General features: G+C 39.4%; 1 protein-coding gene across 6 annotated transcripts in view; it reads right to left on the reverse strand.

Moving 5' to 3' along the window:
- Positions 1–17,592, reverse strand: part of adarb1b (adenosine deaminase RNA specific B1b) — a 163,478-nt gene that overhangs the window by 47,540 nt on the left and 98,346 nt on the right. For 3 of the 6 annotated variants that reach the window (XM_057853119.1, XM_057853117.1, XM_057853118.1), the window contains one exon: positions 8,940–8,978. Coding sequence is in view for 2 of the 6 variants with exons in the window: in XM_057853116.1 (XP_057709099.1) it covers positions 7,806–7,902 (97 nt within the window). In the remaining 4 variants the exon portion in view is untranslated. Of the gene's footprint in view, positions 1–7,805; positions 8,051–8,939; positions 8,979–10,408; positions 10,453–17,592 lie in introns of those variants that run through there. The other 3 variants (XM_057853120.1, XM_057853116.1, XM_057853115.1) reach the window with 3 other exon arrangements.

Genomic DNA, 17,592 nt, shown 5'->3' on the forward strand with positions numbered 1-17,592 from the left:
ATGGAATCTCATCCGTCATTTTGTCTTCAGTCGTTTTTTTAAGTCGCGTAAACAGTACCTAATTGCATCTTATTTTTTACTTAATTTTATTAATATGACTGTTCTGCCCTTTGGCAACATCTTTATTTGATTATAATTTTGACTTGTTTTGTGATTCATGCTTTTATTTTGGTGCAGGAAGCGTAGAACAGGTAATACTTCTGCACACGAGTAAGAGCGCATGTACACATGAAGAAGAATGTATTTGTGCACACGAAGAAGAGCGCACGTGCACACACAAAGTCGCGCAGCCGAATGAGAGATGTTAAAGATTACAACTTAGCTCGTAGTCTACCAAGGATTTAGCTCCGACGTCTTGGCGTGGACAGTACAATGATGGATAATACATGTTTTTGGATAGTTATTTTGAGACTTAGGAGTACTTGAAGGGTTAATTCTGACTTAATTCGGGTTAGGTCACCAGTGTAGGAACCTAGTGATTACATGGAAAAAAAAAGTGAGGATGGTGGTGGGGGGGGGCTGATTTGCTATCCATAATATATTTTCTCAACTTTCTCATTAATAGACTCATTTGTATGTGTAAACACTTGAGTCATGAAATTGAATAATACATTCTAAGGAGCTATTGGTATCCTAGATCAGGGGTTCCCAAACTATTCCACATTGGGCCGCTGTGGGTGCTGGATTTCTTTCCAACAAAACATTGGTTAAAAGGTCTGTGCTCGATCAGTTGAAACAAAAACCAGTACCCACAGGGATCCTTGAGGACCGGTTTGGGAACCACTGTCCTAGATCAAAACGTCTTTTTTACAGCCATGCCATCAATAATCGAAATAGACCGATATGGGTTTTTCAGAAATAGACCGATATGGGTTTTCCCAAGACTTATTATTAGTAGTTAGAGGGGCCAATAACCGATTTTTGGAGCCGATATTCATTTGCAGTAAAAGTGTAAAAATTGTAATGCAAACACTGAACTTCATTGAAATGCCTAAAGCATGTTTAATGAATCACACGGATAGAAAGTAATAGCCAATAAAAAGGGGTGGCGCGGTTCAGTGGTAGAGTAGTCGTTCCCCAACCTAGAGATTGTGGGTTTGATTCTCTGCCCTAATGACCTTGTCAAAGTATGCTTGAGCAACATACTAAACACCACATTGCTCTTGGTGCTGCATCACCAGTAGGTAGATGAGGATATAGTGTAAAGTGCTTTGGGGGCTTTAAAAAGGTGGAACTGTGCAATGGAAGTGTAACGCCATTTACCATTACCATTTAACCAATCAGAAGAAGGGGTGAACAATAGCGCAGGAGACGATAGGCAGGAGAGAGGCGCGGCTTCATCTGAGCCAAAATAACCTTGTTTTAAATTATTTTTTTCCCCATGTCGGCCGGTCATATTAAAAGGTCCGATACTGATATACACGTCAAATTTCCAAATATCAGCACTGATAATCTGCCCGGGCCGATAATCGGTTTATGTGTATCCGATACTGTGACTGGGACCTAACTTCGGTACAGTAAAAATGGTGAAGGTCAAAATAATTTTGATGGAGGGTAACAAGGGTGCAACATATATGGTGTGAATCTTAAATGATTCGAAAGAACAAAAGTTGACATTTTTGAGATCCTTGTTAACCATCTATGTACGATGATAGTTCACTGAGTGCGACTGCCACCAACCTCGAATCCCATTACTTTCCTCAATAAAGCTTTGGCAGCCCGGTGATTACTTCATGAGAGAAAACGTCATTTTAATAGAAATGAGAGAATTTTGGAGGGGACGGTCTGAGAAATCCCATCTCTCTTCTGCTCTATTGCTTCCTCGGGTGGCGTGTCCAGGTGCCGGACCAGGTAATACACCATAATGAAGTACATGTGTGGGCCCTGGCGCCCTAACAGAAAGGGGTCGTGGCCGAAAGGGAGTGCCTGTCTCGTGGTCAGATTGAAACTGATGGGCCAAGGTAGAGTGGGCCACGGAGTTCCGTTACTCGTCATCGGCCACACTGTCACACACGTGCGCTTGCCTCATAGTCTATTATTCAATTTGGCCCTTCTAATGACAAGCGAATTAGGCTGCCAGAAAAGATTTACCTCCGCAGCGCTACTGCACCGTGTATAATCCTTTCACCTAAACCATAGTTTTAAGCAGCAGGGTTTCACAAACTGGAAACCAGGGAGCCGGCTTTGTCGGATGATTGCGCAGTAAATCAAAGTCTTCATTAGGAAACGCTCCCGTGACAATGAATGTGTTCAGAATACTTAGGGAAAAAAAAAAAAAAAAAAAAAAGAATATTTCACTAAAGTCAGCGCTGTTAGTTGTACAATATCATCCTAAAACACACTTCACCTCTGAGCAATAGATTACACATACCGGCAATGCTTTAGCATTTTCCATCCACTCCGAGCAAAATAAGATTCTTGGATGTCTCTAAAAGTAAGTTAAGAATGAGTTTTCCATCCCGATCTCCTGGAAAACTGTCTGGGCTGACAGTCACAAATGTTAACTCATTGGCTGCCATTGACTGTAAAATACGTCTGATTTATTTTAGCTGGGAGGCGGAGAGTGAATTATTGTAGTCACTTTAATATCTTTATGCAGACAGTAGATCAAGGCTAAAGACACTATATCTAGTCTTTAGGCATAAGCGGGTAAAGATGATAGTATTTCAAGAGTCTTTCACAAATATTTTACATCTGATGATTCAGAACTACACGACAACTACAAATACACACAACTGCACAGCCTTTTAAACAGGAAATCCTACGAACAGTGGTGATCAAAGATACTGAACACCAGCAAGTGCATGAGTGCAGGAGCCAATCAAATGTTGATTTCTTATTGCGGGATTAGTTGTGGTTAAAATTGAAAGGGTTTGTAGCCTATCAAACGACAGCATACAAGTCCAAGTGTGGAAACAGTATCAATCAGATCGTTAAACAGTTGTGGCCAGTGTAGTTTTCTGATAAAACAATTCTTTCACCCTTTTCATTCGTTTGTTATTTTTCAAGGTTGCTGGGCATCTGCCACTTCTCGTTTCTGCCAGTGCTGTAAAATCTACGTGACAGCTCTGATTTATGACACAGCTAAACACAAAGTGCCTCTGGAGATCTGAGTGTATGGCCCAGCGTGTTCAAAGCTGCGCCAAAGTGTGCGTTAGTAAAAACAGTAGGTGAAAAACAACTCTGCGGTGCTCAGTGCTCAAGCAGCCGGGCAACTTTAGACAACTGACACCTGTTTACAAATATCCAAACTCTTACAAATCAACAAAATAAAACTCCACAGGAGCATATAGTTCTTCTGAAGGTTTTCGCGAGGGAGAAAACTGCAAGAACGACCGGATTGGAGTTCAAACATACTCAGTTTTGAAATCTGACTGATCAATAGAATGTGGGTGACACAACGCACAATAAAGAAATACAGTGTGTTTCACTGAAAATTCGTCTTGAAAAGATTATGAGTTAATGACAAAACAAATACTCGGTAGTATTGCCCTTTTTAACCAATGTCGAGGTGGTACAGTGGTATGGAAAAGTATCTGAACCTTTTGGAATGTCTCACATTTCTGCATGAAATCACCATCAAATATGATCGATCTTTTTCAAAATCACACAGATAAAAAACCTTTGCTTTAACTAAAAGCACCCAAAAATGTTTATTTTCATATTTTAATGAGGATAGCATGTAAACAATGACTGAAAAGCAATTGAAAATAGTTTTACTAAACATTTTAAGTCAGGTGTGTGCCCAATCACTGATTCGTGGTTTAAAGCTGCCCTGCCCACAATAAAAACACACACCTGTTAAGAATTGTCTTGATGAGAAGCATTGACTGATGTGCATCATGGCTCGGTCAAAAGAGCTGTCTGAAGACCAGCGATCAAGGATTGTTTATTTATATAAAGCTGGAAAAGGATACACAACCACCTCTAAAAGTCAGGATGTTCATTAATCGACACTCAGAGTAGTTGTCTACAAATGGAGAGTTTGGCACTGTTGCTTCTCTCCCAAGGAGTGGCCATCCACCAAAGATGACACCAAGAGTTCAGCGAAAAATAGTTAGAGATGTAAAAAAGAACCCTAGAGTGTCTGCTAAAGACTTGCAGAAGTCACTGGCAGTCCAATATCTCTTCACACATCAACTGTATGTAAAACTATGGCTAAGAATGGGGTTTATGGGGGAGACTCCACAGAGGAAGCCACTGCTGTCTAAAAAACATTGCTGCTCGTTTAATGTTCACAAAAAGGCACTTGGACACTCCACAGATGTTTTGGCAAAATATTTTGTGGACTGATGAAACCAAAGATGAATTGTTTGGGAGTAACACACAACATCATGCGTGGAGGAAAAACGGAACAGCTCACCAACATCAACACCTCACCCCCACTGAAGCATGGTGGAGGGAGCATCATGATTTGGGGCTGTTTTGCTACCTCAGGGCCTGGACAACTTTTAATCACTAATGGAAGAATGAATTCAAAAGTTTGTCAGGATGTTTTGCGGAAAACCTGAGGCCGTCTGTCAGATATTAGAAGCTAAAAAGAGGACCGATGCTGCAACAAGACAATGATCCTAAACACGGAAGTAAATCAACTTCAGAAGAATAAAATACACGTTCTGGAGTGGCCAAGTCAAAGTCCAGACTTGAACCCCATTGAGATGCTGTGGCATGACCTAAAGACAGCGATTCATGCCAGACATCCCAGGTATCTGACTGAACTACAGCAGTTTTATAGAGAAGAATGGGCCGAGGTTGATGCGCCAGACTGATCTGCAGCTACAGGAGGTGTCTGGTTGAAGTTATTGCTGCCAAGGGGGGGTGGGAGGGGGCACAAAATATGAAATGTGATGGTTCACTTATTTTTCCTCCTTCTGTCATTGTTTGTATACCATCTTCATTAAAATATGAAAACCTATAAATGTTTGGGTGGTTTTAGTTAAGTCAGACACTGAATTTTCATCTGTGTGATTTTGACAAAGATCAGATCACATTTGGTGATTTTATGCAGAAATGTGAGAAATTCAAAAAGGTTCGGATACTTTTTCATACCACTGTATGTACCATCTCTGTAGAACAAAACTGTTTCAGAGACCAACCTTCTATTTGCTGTACTTTTGAAAAAATATATTTGTTTGGGGAGAAAACATTTTCTCCACGAGCCTTGATCAACGACTTCAGAATGAATTTCTGGCTCATTTGAATCTGTGCAACACATTTGGTCCTGGAAACAATCTACTTATGTTGTGACAAATAGACCCTGTACTACTCGAGTTGTCACGTGTCACGAGTTGTCGAGTGTCACACCCTTAAGCTAAAACTCATTTGGGCGGTCTGTGCAGTTCTGTTTGAATGAGGCCTTCACCGTCACTCTAAACTAATTCAGTAGTACTAGTGTGTTTTGGTCAATTAATATAATCTCAATTCTCAAGTCTTTTCGAGGGGGTCACAGCCACCACGTTGCGTTACTCTCAAAGCAACACAAGCAGATAACTCATTAACCGTCATTCTGTGTGTTGTAGTACGAGTGACTACCTATACTTGAACAAGCTCGCATCAGGTAGTACTCCCCAAACGTCTTACCATCCCCTCCCCTTTTCAAGTTGCAAAGCTCATTTTTTGTGATTCCGCTGGCATGGCAGAAAAACCCTCTGTTCCCCCCGTTCTCCATATTTCATACACGGCCCATTGGAAAGCAACGCCTACGAGAGTCATGGCTCGGTTCTTTTATGAGAGACGAATCGAGGAACTTATCATTTGGAAGATATGCTGAACTTCAGCATTCTGAAAGTGACTTGCTTTGCAGTAATTTAATCGCAAAGCAAAACTAACTTGAAATAGACATTGGTCCTCCTTTTCTGTTTTGGTCAGGGCAGCAGTGCAGACTGGATTAAAGGTATAAAGGGTTCTTTGCTGAGCTGACCCGAGTGCCCCATACATTGACGTGTTGAAGGACCTCACAAGAACAAATTAATCTACACTTGATGGAGTATCTGCCGCAGTGTCATGCTATTGAATCTGACCTCCCTGGATGAAGGGAAAAGATTTTCTGTCTCCCTCATTCAAACAACTAGTATTAGCAGCTAATCCTCAGGTAACCCCCGAATAAACTAAATAATTGCAGATGGCATCAAGTAGGGAAGGGTGGATTATATGCAGAAAAGTGATGTACCATGATGAAAAAAATAATGTTAAAAAATCTAGATAGCTAAACGTGGCGCAAGGTTTTCGAGAAAGTGTCACTTTCAGTGGCCCTGTGTGGGGGAGAAGTGAGATGGTGAGCCATGTAATGCTGATAGATGTCGTCAGTCACACAGTAAACTGAGCTCAAGGGAGGATCAGGGATGAAAACTTGCAGCATCAGCAGCGGTGGACTTATTTGGCTCAATAGAGCAGGCTTGACAAAAGAAGAAGAGAGTGGCAGCAATCAAAGCGAGTGGCTGGCCAGTACTGCTGATCACATTTGGCCCACTTGGTAATCACGACCTTTTGCTGTTTGACTTAATCACAGACAGCAGCAAAGTCAGGAGGTACCCATCACCCTGCTTCCATTTAAGGGAAAGTGTGATACAGCCACAGACCACATATATTGTTGGAGAATCAAAGTCCGGTACCAGAAAGATCAATAAACCATCATAGGATCTTAATATACCGTAGAATGGAAATAGTAGGCATTTGTGCATGGACAGTTGTACTGCACATGAAGTCAACATTTGAATTGGTTGAATGGATCGATGGATAGATTAGGTTTAATAAAAAGACATTGTGTTACATAAAAAAAAAACTTGAAAATTAAATAAGGAAAGTAGCTAATTTTGTTTGTGATTTAAGCTCTTTGAACATAAAAAGGCTGACAAGTTCATAAACTTTATCAAAGAAACTACCTTGCTCAAAGACCAAAATGCATATTGGATGGAAAGAAAAGCCCACCCAGTGTTTTCCAATGCTCATCACACAATTAGTATTCCTGCAGAACAGCACAGTCTACAAAATAACTCCCAAGAAAACAACAAAACAAACATACCAGCAGTGTTTCTCAGCTTCTTCACTTCATCTCTGATCATTTCACTAGTCCACATCTTATGTTGCCGTTTACTTGGATTTATTGGGCAAACCGGAATGTAGGGTATCGTAATATATCATGTGAAAATGTGTAATGGTCTAATAATAAATATTCCTTGAATAGCTACCCTCTATTTACTAGGACAATTAGCTATTTCAACCTTTTATTAATTGACATGTCAGACGTAACAAAGCCTTGTGACATGACATTCAAACAGATAAGTCATTTTTGACACAGATGGTATCATTTATTAAAGACAAATGACTCACTTTATTCGAGTTCCGATTAAGTGTCACCCAGCATATAACTATTGAAAACAAGAGCTTCTTTTTGGCTAATGAACTCATTGCTGCCATTGACAGAGATAGACGTTTAATCTCTCAGTCCGTGAGGATTAAATGGCTATCCTCTTCAGTAGCAGCCAATAAATATTTTTTTCCCCAGAATAATTTGCATTTTATAGGCACTACAAAAAACCGTATAAGAGGGCGTAAAAAGAAAATGCCTTGAATTTGCTCCACTATGCAAGTTACTTTGAATTGTTAAAAAACACAAATTTATTTAAGTTAACATTTTGTCATTTTTGATGTCACAGCACCACTTGGTTTTAGTCAGTATGGGATATCAAAATTCAAATGTTGGTTTTATGATAACACTAGTACAGTCAGGCAAGGAAGTACAACAACAAAAAGTACTCATCCTCTTGTTCTTTCTCCATGTCATGTTCCCACGCTCGGAGAGTTACCTTTGCGTTCCGAGCGTTTCTTGCGCCTCCTCTTAAATCTTCGTCGAATCAGGCAATAATAGGAACCTGGGTTCTGCGTGCTGCTCAGAAGAGTCATGGCTTGCTCACTACTTAACTGCGTTCTGATGAGCTCTCTGCTGTACCTAAATCACACGACAACCGCAGCACGTGGGCTAATCGCTGTCTTCTCTGCTGAATGTGCTCACTCCACATGACATTCAGACAACTGCTCACACCTGAAGCATGTAGATGGATCCACTACATTCCCCTCCCTCCTTCACTCACCCTCTTCTCATTCCTCTCTCCCCTTCCTTCCTCCTCTTCTCCATTTTACACCCTCAGTAAAGGTTGTGTCTGCCCAATCACAAATGGGTGTGGGGAGGTGCTCATATTTTCAGACGGTTATTAGCGAGACAGCTTTTCCTATAACCCGACATAGTTCATCAAGCAAACAAGTTAAAAACGATAGTAAACCCACAACTTTGTGAATGGTGGTTTGCTCGTATTTGGTTAGTAGCTAGTTCACAATGGACCCGTCGGCTGCCCAAAGTCAGCTGGTATAGGCTGCAGCACCCCGTGACCCTGGTGATGTAGTAAGCAGTACTGAAAGAGGATCAATGAATGAAACGGGGTGTGTGTCCAATTATGTTAGACCCATGGCTATTTTCACAAGTCATACATTTTATTACTGGGCTTTATTCATTTTATTTTAAAAGCCCATCATGGCTCTTTTAAAATAACTGTAGAATCTCATCGCATCACACGTCAATATGTCAAAATTCGGTATATTAACACACACGCAAAGGGACTTTGGATGATAACATTGACATAAAATAGGTTGCAATATTATTAGCAGTAATATTTCAGTTGCAATATGAATATTAGTAATATTTCACATCAACAGTAAAGTATTAAATGATTCCCAATTAAATACATTGTTTCCCTCTCACTTTAAGCACCATTGCTTGAGCATGGAGATACTATGCCTCCCTCTAGTGGCTGCATGGCATCGTTACAGTTACTTTGCTGTTCCCCCCAAAATGTGACAGTTGTTTTTTTACTCGCTTAAAGAAGCCACTGAAGTAGCAGTTGGTGAAACTAACTTTGATTTCAATCAAAATTTCAAAATCTCACCTTTAGTACTTCTGTGTAGATATCAGTAAACCGGAAAACCTAGAAGAGAGGGAAAATAATGAAAGAAAATCAACAGCTGCATTTTTGTACACACTACACAGAGTAAATTCTAACGTTGTAAATCATGTTTTCAACAACACATTATCTTTGATTTGAGTTGTAATAATAAGTATTGCCATCAAGGAGGAACATTCATGATCCAACAGTAAAAGTATGGCATCATCCAATTGAAGTTTGATATGAGATCGAATAGAAAGCTTTGCTAAAACACACCCGTGAGTTTGGATCGGCACTTGTACCAGATGAGATTACATTTATGACAAAAGAGAGACCTAAAAATCAGGCAGGAAAACTCAGAGCAAATTTATGAAATTGGTGTATAAAGATAAAAGAATTCAAATCTACAGCAACACAGAAATGGAAGGAAATACAGGTAGTCCCCGGTTTACGAACGAGTTCAGTTCATGAGCTGGCGATGTAACCCGGATTACCCGTAAATAGGAATTAACCCTTTAAATACCTCAAAATACCCTCTGATTAAAAAAAAAAAAAAAAAAAAAAAAAAAAAAAAACTATCCATAAACATGTATTATACATCATTATACTGTCTTCACCAAGAGCTAAATCCTAGCTAGAGAGTGAGCTAAGCTCCGAAATGACGATGTCAGATGTCCGTGTGGTTTGCTGACTTTATTCAGCTGCTCATAACATCAACACTAGCAGAATGCAACTGAAATAAAATGAAATTGAATCAGTCTCATCTTCAAGAACAGCAATTCAAATTTGTGTTTAAAGTAGATGCTGATACAGCAATAACAAACGATTAGCATGTATCAGTCAGCTTCCGCACATCATCAAAAACAATCACATAAACTCATATTCGACCACAATTGAAAACGCAAAATACAATACTAACCCTAACAGTACAAAAGAGGTTATATACAGCCGTCGCCTCTAGATGCTTCACAAGCAACAAATGTGCGCGCAGGCTGTCTCCTCTATTACTCGGCTGCTCTGTGGGCGGGCGCCTCTATACATGCATTTGCTTCCTGTTCTACGCTTCCTGCCCCAAAATAAAACCATGCATCACAAAACAAACGTCAACAATAAAAAAAATAAAATAAAACGACCAGACGCCGGCGGTGTTAAGTCAAAATCGCGCAAGTCGGGTCCGTCGTAACCTGGAGACTACTTGTATAATTTCAAAGACATATCACATATTTTCAGCTGGTGTTATCTAACACATAGAGAAGTCAAATGGTGGGCACACACAGCTGGACTCAAATGCATGAGACGAGGGGTGAGCGGCAGGTTTCAATGAAAGGTTTTTCAGGACATACTGTATGACAACAGACCAGCTTCAAAGTAAAAAAAAAAAAAAAAAAAAAAAACATACAAAACAACTGACAACAAAAGATCTATAGAAGCGAGAACATGACAGGAAAAAAATGGCAAGGCGAAAACTTAACTTGAAGACGGTGCTGTAGCTTCCTACTGCTTCTCTAACAAGAATGATGCACTGGCACAAGACAAGGAATATGAGGGGCATATAAGGACGAGGGCTAATGATAAAAAGGTGCTATCACTCAGGTAATCAGGGGACACTCGCACATGTCACTTTGGCCATGCGCAGTCGCTACTACTAAACATTCAAAACAGCAAACATGGTGGAACGTCAGATTTAATTTACTGTTTTATAATATTTTTAATTTAAATATACTTAATGTGTATTTTTTGCCTTTTGGAGCAAAAGACAAAAAACGCGTGAACGCCATTGATTGGTGTGGGTGGGTATGTTGTCTTCCGGCCGAGGAGGTTGTTGTCAAGGAAGTGCATCATTGGCTGTCGCCTTGTAAAACTGCACTGCCCCTAGAGCCTGGCATGACTACTACATCGTTTTCATGCGGAATTGCGACATCGACGGACCCATGTAAATGCAAACATGAAATATTTCGGAATCTCGGTGCGTCACCATGTAAACGGCACATAAGTGTACACAAAGTTATAGAGGAACCCACCAAAATAACAGGATAAGAATTTACATAAATCAATGCAGCTGATGGCGGCGTGTAACAAGAAGTGAACATTTCAAAGGCTCAAAATAATGTATAATGCAACCAGAAAAGCCACTAGAATGCTCACTAGATTCAAACACCAAGAAAAAGTCAATGGATAGGTCAGAAAAGTCAATAATTGGCAGCCCTCATTGCTAAAGTGCACTAGTTCCACCCTGATTGTCATAGTTACAAAAGCTAAAAGTGTAACCTCAAATGGTGGGATTTTCAATAAAAAATATTCTGAGGTCTGTGTGTAAAAAGGATATAAGGTTATTGAGCGGGGAAAAGACGAGAAGGTAGTAATTTCCAGCAAAAACGAAATAAAAAAAATAGATATATTTGGCATATAAATCATTCATACTGCTGAGTTAGAGCCAAACATAACTCCAGCTGGCCAACCAGAAGTGGTTGGCCACTGTAGTGGAAGAACAGTTTCCCCCCCAAAAATAGAGTGTGGTCAACCCCTTCGTACGACTGTTTGGGTTTAGAAAACATTTCAAAAGATACAGCACATGCAGCAGGCATGTCACCTCATCTCAGCGTTTTAAGTCGAGCGGCTGAAAGCCAGTTTGCTGAGGTTTTCGACAGCAGGGATTTAAGTCTGTTCAACTCCACGCGCCCTATTTTTAGATTTGACTAGGGGGGAAAATACATTGACAAAAACAAGTTCTAAAACAGTCTCACAAGAGAAACCCAAACTAATGTGGTGAATCCATCTGTTGGTAGTGCAAAACACTATAAAAAGACTTTGCGGTTGGAGTTATTTCTTTTACACTTAGAGAATTCGAGACGTCACTTGCAGATATAGGAAAACAATACAACGCCACTCAAAGTACTGACCTCCGCCAAGGTGGAACTGTTATCAAAAGTAGTGGAAAAATTGATAATTGAGCACTGTTTGTTTGCTGGTGGATCTCTAAGTTGGCAGGCAATTTCCCTGTCAGTCCCATCCATTCATTTTCTATTGCGAATGTTCTCATTAAGGTGAGCGAGAGTTTATTTAGGGTGACTTTCCTCAACAGAAAGTAGGGTAAAACGTGGACTGGCCGACAGCCAAACACACGACATACAGAATGGCTATAAAAAGTCTACAAGCCCCTGAACAGCCTCTCCACAAAAACTAGTAGGAATCAGTCTTTTGTATTTTTAACTAACAGTATCATTGAGAAATGTACTAATGCGGTTTAAGTAAAAAACAAAATAGGGCCGTGTGGTGGGGGTAGATGTTCTTGCTGCAGGGGTGTTTAGAATAGATGTCCAACAACAAAACTTAATTGGACTGACATGCTAGTGCTGTACTTTAGAGCAAATCTAATATGACAGGATGTTGTAATTGTCATTTGTCCTCATTGTCTTATAGTTGAAGATTAAACATGAAGGGGACAATTTGAAAAATGAGACCTTCTCGGTCAGGCGTGGGGAAACCAGTCCTCAAGAGCCGCAGTGGGTCCTGGTCTTTGTTCCAACTGATCCAGCACAGTTTTTAACCAATGAGGTTTCAATGGAAACAAAAAGCACCTGACTGCAGTCAACTGATTGCCCTTGTAACACACCAGATTGGTGAAAAGGTGTCCTTTTGATGGGTTGCAGCAAAAAACCTGCACCCACAGCGGCCCTATGTGGAATAGTTTGCCCATTCCTGTTCCAGGTGTTTTGTATCAAAAAAAAAAAAAAAAAAGTTGAGTTTATGGTGTGCTTTTTTCGATTGTCATTCAATAATGATCAATTATTAATTAACTCATTCACTACCAGCCATTTTCACCGGAGCAACCCCCTTCGCTCCCGGCCGTTTTATGGGATTTTGACTGATTTTGCAAAGCCCAGAGAAAATTCTGTTCTATTGCTATACAAACATGGAACCCAGCAAAAGAAAGATTCATATCTTTTTCCATTCTTTAGAAATCAGCATTAGAAAATAGCTTAGTTTGAGCAATTTTCCAATTTCTGAAGAAAAAACAGAAATTGAGCTTTTTGTAAAAGCATACATTTCAAACATAACTTTGACTTTAACACAGCTATTTTTCGCTTTTGTGACATCCCAAACATCTGAATAATGTTTTTGTTCTACAAAATAACAAACAACAAGACAAATAGAGCTTTTGATAGCAAAGTAACAATTTATTTACACATAACTAAACTATTGAACTGTTGAACTATTTGCGCACATAACAATTTACTTGAACATAACATCCGGGGAAGGCTCTCGGCTGCTCCCGGTTGAATGAGGTGGCTCCCAGTAATCTGATGAGTCCGGATCAAGATCGGTCTCACTTTTTTTCATCATTCTCATAGTTGGTTTCAACCTTGGGCTCAGGAGTAACGTAGCATGAGCTCCGCAGAACGCGTGTGGAACCTGACGCTGTTGTGGCCGTCTTGGCAGACGGGGTAAACTTCTCTCTCATCACAGTCTGTCTCATCAAGATAAGATTTTTTTTAATCGGTCTTTGACGATGGTTTCGTTTTCTTTTCAAAACACTCCTCCAGTGTCGTTTGCCTTTTTTCCCTCCGATTGTTCCCCACATTTTTCTCACACGTCTTCACAAAATCCCTCCAACTTCCGCTTCCTGACTATTTTTCTTCACTTCTTTTCTTGGCCCGAGATGAGCTCTTACCAAATGCGCTACTGCCTTCCAGTGGCCAGTTTTATTGCTTCAAAATGGGTTTTGAGCATTGTGCATTGCAGTTTAGTTGCATCACAACCTAGCAATGCCTCTTGTCAAAAAAAATGTAAAAGACGTATAAATACGTTTTTGGGACACTGAAACAATTAAAAATAGAACGTATTTATACGTTTTTGGGAGCAAATGAGTTAATCATGTTTCAGTGCCATTGAGGATGACAGACATCCAATCCCTAGATTGGACATATTTGTCAACAGAAGAGGTTTAAGTGGGAAATTTATACTGTACAGTATCTAATAATGTACCTGTTTTTGTAAAACAGATTACTAGCAGTTACTTCCGAATGTAATAGTAGTTTGGAATCGGTTGAAAAGCATCGGGTTTTTAAATTTGAAAAATATATGTTTTTAGTAGGGCTGTCAAAATTATCGCGTAACGCGCGATAATTAATTTTTAAAATTAATCACGTTAAAATATTTGACGCAATTAACGCACATGTCCCGCTCAGACAGTATTCTGCCTTTTGGTAAGTTTTACAGCAAGGCTTTTTGTGCTGTCTAACAGCGAACTCTTGTGGTCGCTTTGCGACATGGTTTATTGTTGTCTTGCCAGTTCAATATGGCTGCACGACGTCTCGGGCTGACGCCTACGTTGTAATGTTGTGCTTATATGATCCTTGGACAAGATTTGTCCATAAGTATGGTTGTTGTAAATAATGTACATATTATGTTAGTAAGCGAAATGTTATATTTTTTGTATGAGACGCTTTTTGTTTATGTTTAGTGAACCTGTATAGCGTGCTAAGCTAACGTTGTTGCAAATGCAATGCTCGTGTACTTTTTTTTTTTTAGTTTTACGATGGTCTAAAGAGGACAATGGTTTGAGGCCATTTTATTAATAAATCAGATGAAAAAGCAAGAAGTCTGATTATTATGGCGTCGTTCACTAGCTGTCTAGCTTTGGAAAAAGTAGACGTTTCGGAGTGAGGACAGCATTAAATGACAGTAGAGTGAAATGCCCACTACAGTCCTTATGTACCGTATGTTGAATTTATATATCCATCTTGTGTCTTATCTTTCCATTCCAACAATTTATTTTACAGAATATATGTATAATTTACAGAAAAATATGGCATATTTTATAGATGGTTTGAATTGCGATTAATTGCGATTAATTGCGATTAATTACGATTAATTAATTTTTAAGCTGTAATTAACTTGATTAAAAATTTTAATCGTTTGACAGCCCTAGTTTTTATGCTTCATGCTCGTAGAGCCTCTCACCCTCCCTGCTGCTAACAAGTGTGACCAAACTTTATTTCTTGATCACCTGCAGCTGGCGTTTGGTACTTAAAGTTAACGATGATTGACTGGTTTGTAGCTGACCAGCGAATCCTTGCTAGCCCTAAGATCTGTAAAAAAAAAAAAAAAAAAAACCTGTAAAACGTTAGCATTGCTACATTGAGGCTAATGGGAGGGAAAAGACCTACTAACCACTTTAGCCTGCTATAAAACATTGGCAGTCTTCTCCAAAACGCAAACTTGCTGTTAAAAGGTAACATTTCAAACATGAAAAATCATTGGTTAACAACATTTGCAAACGGCAAAATGAGAAAAAAACCCAACAACAACAACTATTAATTACACCACATGCATGACGAAAAGAAAAGTGCATTTTACGGAGTGTAAAGCTTATGGTTAGCGGCTTAGCCAACGTACTTCTGGTGGACATTTAACAAATAAAAGCATGTCGTGTTCAACATATAAATAACAATTTCTGGAGTTAATCTCACATACTTCTGATTCTATACTAAGAATAGCTTTAAAATTACAGCCTTTATGAAAAATCTGATTGGCAATGAATAATTTTGCTTCAAATTTGCTAACATGGACTTTGCAGAATAAGATGACAGTTATTTTGGATCAAATACTGTGTAAACACTTTTGATGGACGATTTGGCAGAGAACAAAAATGGGATTGGGTTTCTCATCTATTTCATATTCTGCATTTAGCTAGCTTTCAAATTACTCGTTATTCTTTGTGTGTGTGTGTAAGTGTTTTTTTTAACAATATTTATTATTTTTAATATTGTGTTTTATTTAATAATTTATTGCATTTGAATGGCTGATTTATTATGATGTATTGTCACTGCATTAGTGGTTGAATTGGTTAAAAAAAATAATATCGCATATCGGCAATAATTTCTGAGACAATACAGTATATCGCCTACTAAAATTTGTTATCGCGACAGGCCTCTAAGCCTTGGCAATATGTATAGCAATGGTAATTTTTTCCAATATCGTTCAGGCCTAATTTATATATTATTTAGCTTTTTAAGAGCTAAAAAGCTATGAAATAATCCAGAAATGAAATGAAATTGCCAAAAGATACAAAAATATATATGTTTTATACCCTGCAACACTCCTGGAAAAAGCAGAAGAGGAAGTATTTTAAAAAGTACAGCTGCGTAACATGTTTGGGAGTTTTGTTCATGCAAAAACAAAACTTTTTTTCGGTATCGGATCCGGACTCAGTATCAGCAGAGAATCAGGTGACTCGTACTCGGACGCAAAAATATGCGATCGGGACATCCCTATTAGTTACCGTGTGTGTTCACCCACTTTATTGTTGACTTTCAGTAATTGTTTCATTTATGCACCATAGGTTTGTGTCGCATGGTTTTAAGACACCCCTGGTTTATTGATTCAGATACATCTAAAAGACGTATTCCACGGTATTGTGGATAGAAGCATCAACTCCTCAGTATAATAAAGTCAGCATGCATAGCCTTCACCTTACATGATACTGAAAATAATAGGAGTAATGATGACGATAGAAAGAAATTATGACGGTCCAAAATTTCTTGGCATATTTACCAGTCCAGAACTAAAAACCAAGTGTCACTGCAACACTGAAAACATAAGGTATCATTAATAAGTGTGACAGAAAATTAAACACAATAATTCTCATTCTCATTCATAATCATTCTCATTATTGATACTCGGTATCACAAGCACTCAAATTTAACTTGTCTTGAGTAGGAGTGGGAACCTCTTGGTACCTCACAATACGATGCGGTTTGCGATACAAAGCTCACGATAACGATCTGACGATATGGCGATACAACAATTATCGATACATTGGTCGGGAAATCATTCTAGGATACTCTACAAACAACTAATAAACAGAAAAACAAGCTTCTGCTGTGAATTGGAATGAGTTTATCACTAGTAGACGTCCAATACGTTTGAACTGGGAGGGTGGCAGCAAATGAACGAATGTTCATTCGCTGCCATCCCTCCCACTTCATACGGATTGAACGTCTATGGCCGGTAGTGGGAGCCAATGCCAGGCAATGAGGTATTTTTCGGCCATTTAAGGTCATTCACCTGTTGATTTTCAGTTACCCTCTGTTGTTTTTGGGGTATTTTATGGGTCACTTCCTGTTTATTTTGCGTTACAGAACAGGAAATGACCTGGGAATTAACCAAATGAATAGGCAGTGACTCAAACTCAACAGAAAATGACCTGTAAATGCCTTAAAATGAACAGCAAGTGACCTGTAAATGCCCTAAAAATCGGACAGAATGACTGAATGCTCTGGTTTCGAATGAACGAACGTTAACAGTCTAAATGGATTGGGTGTCGAGCACCGTCAATGCAGCCTTAAGGCCGAGTTATACTTCCGCGTCAGACCTGCGCCGTCAAGGAAGACCCTAGTTACGACCCTGCGCCGTAGCCTGACGCGCGCCTCTCGAATTTTCTAACCATCGCGTCGCGTAGACGTGTATGACGTGGCGAAAACGGACTGTGATTGGTCCGCTCAGACTGTTTTTTCCGGTATAGCGCGAAATCACCGCCATTGTAGAATAGAATCAAACATTATTTTGTACACGCAAAAATGGACCAAGCCGACGGGAGTATCATTGAAGAGCAAGTCTCGTCAAGACATTATTGTGATTGCCAAATGGCAAG

The sequence above is a fragment of the Corythoichthys intestinalis genome, chromosome 12 (genome assembly GCF_030265065.1).
Source record: "Corythoichthys intestinalis isolate RoL2023-P3 chromosome 12, ASM3026506v1, whole genome shotgun sequence".
Taxonomy (NCBI): domain Eukaryota; kingdom Metazoa; phylum Chordata; class Actinopteri; order Syngnathiformes; family Syngnathidae; genus Corythoichthys; species Corythoichthys intestinalis.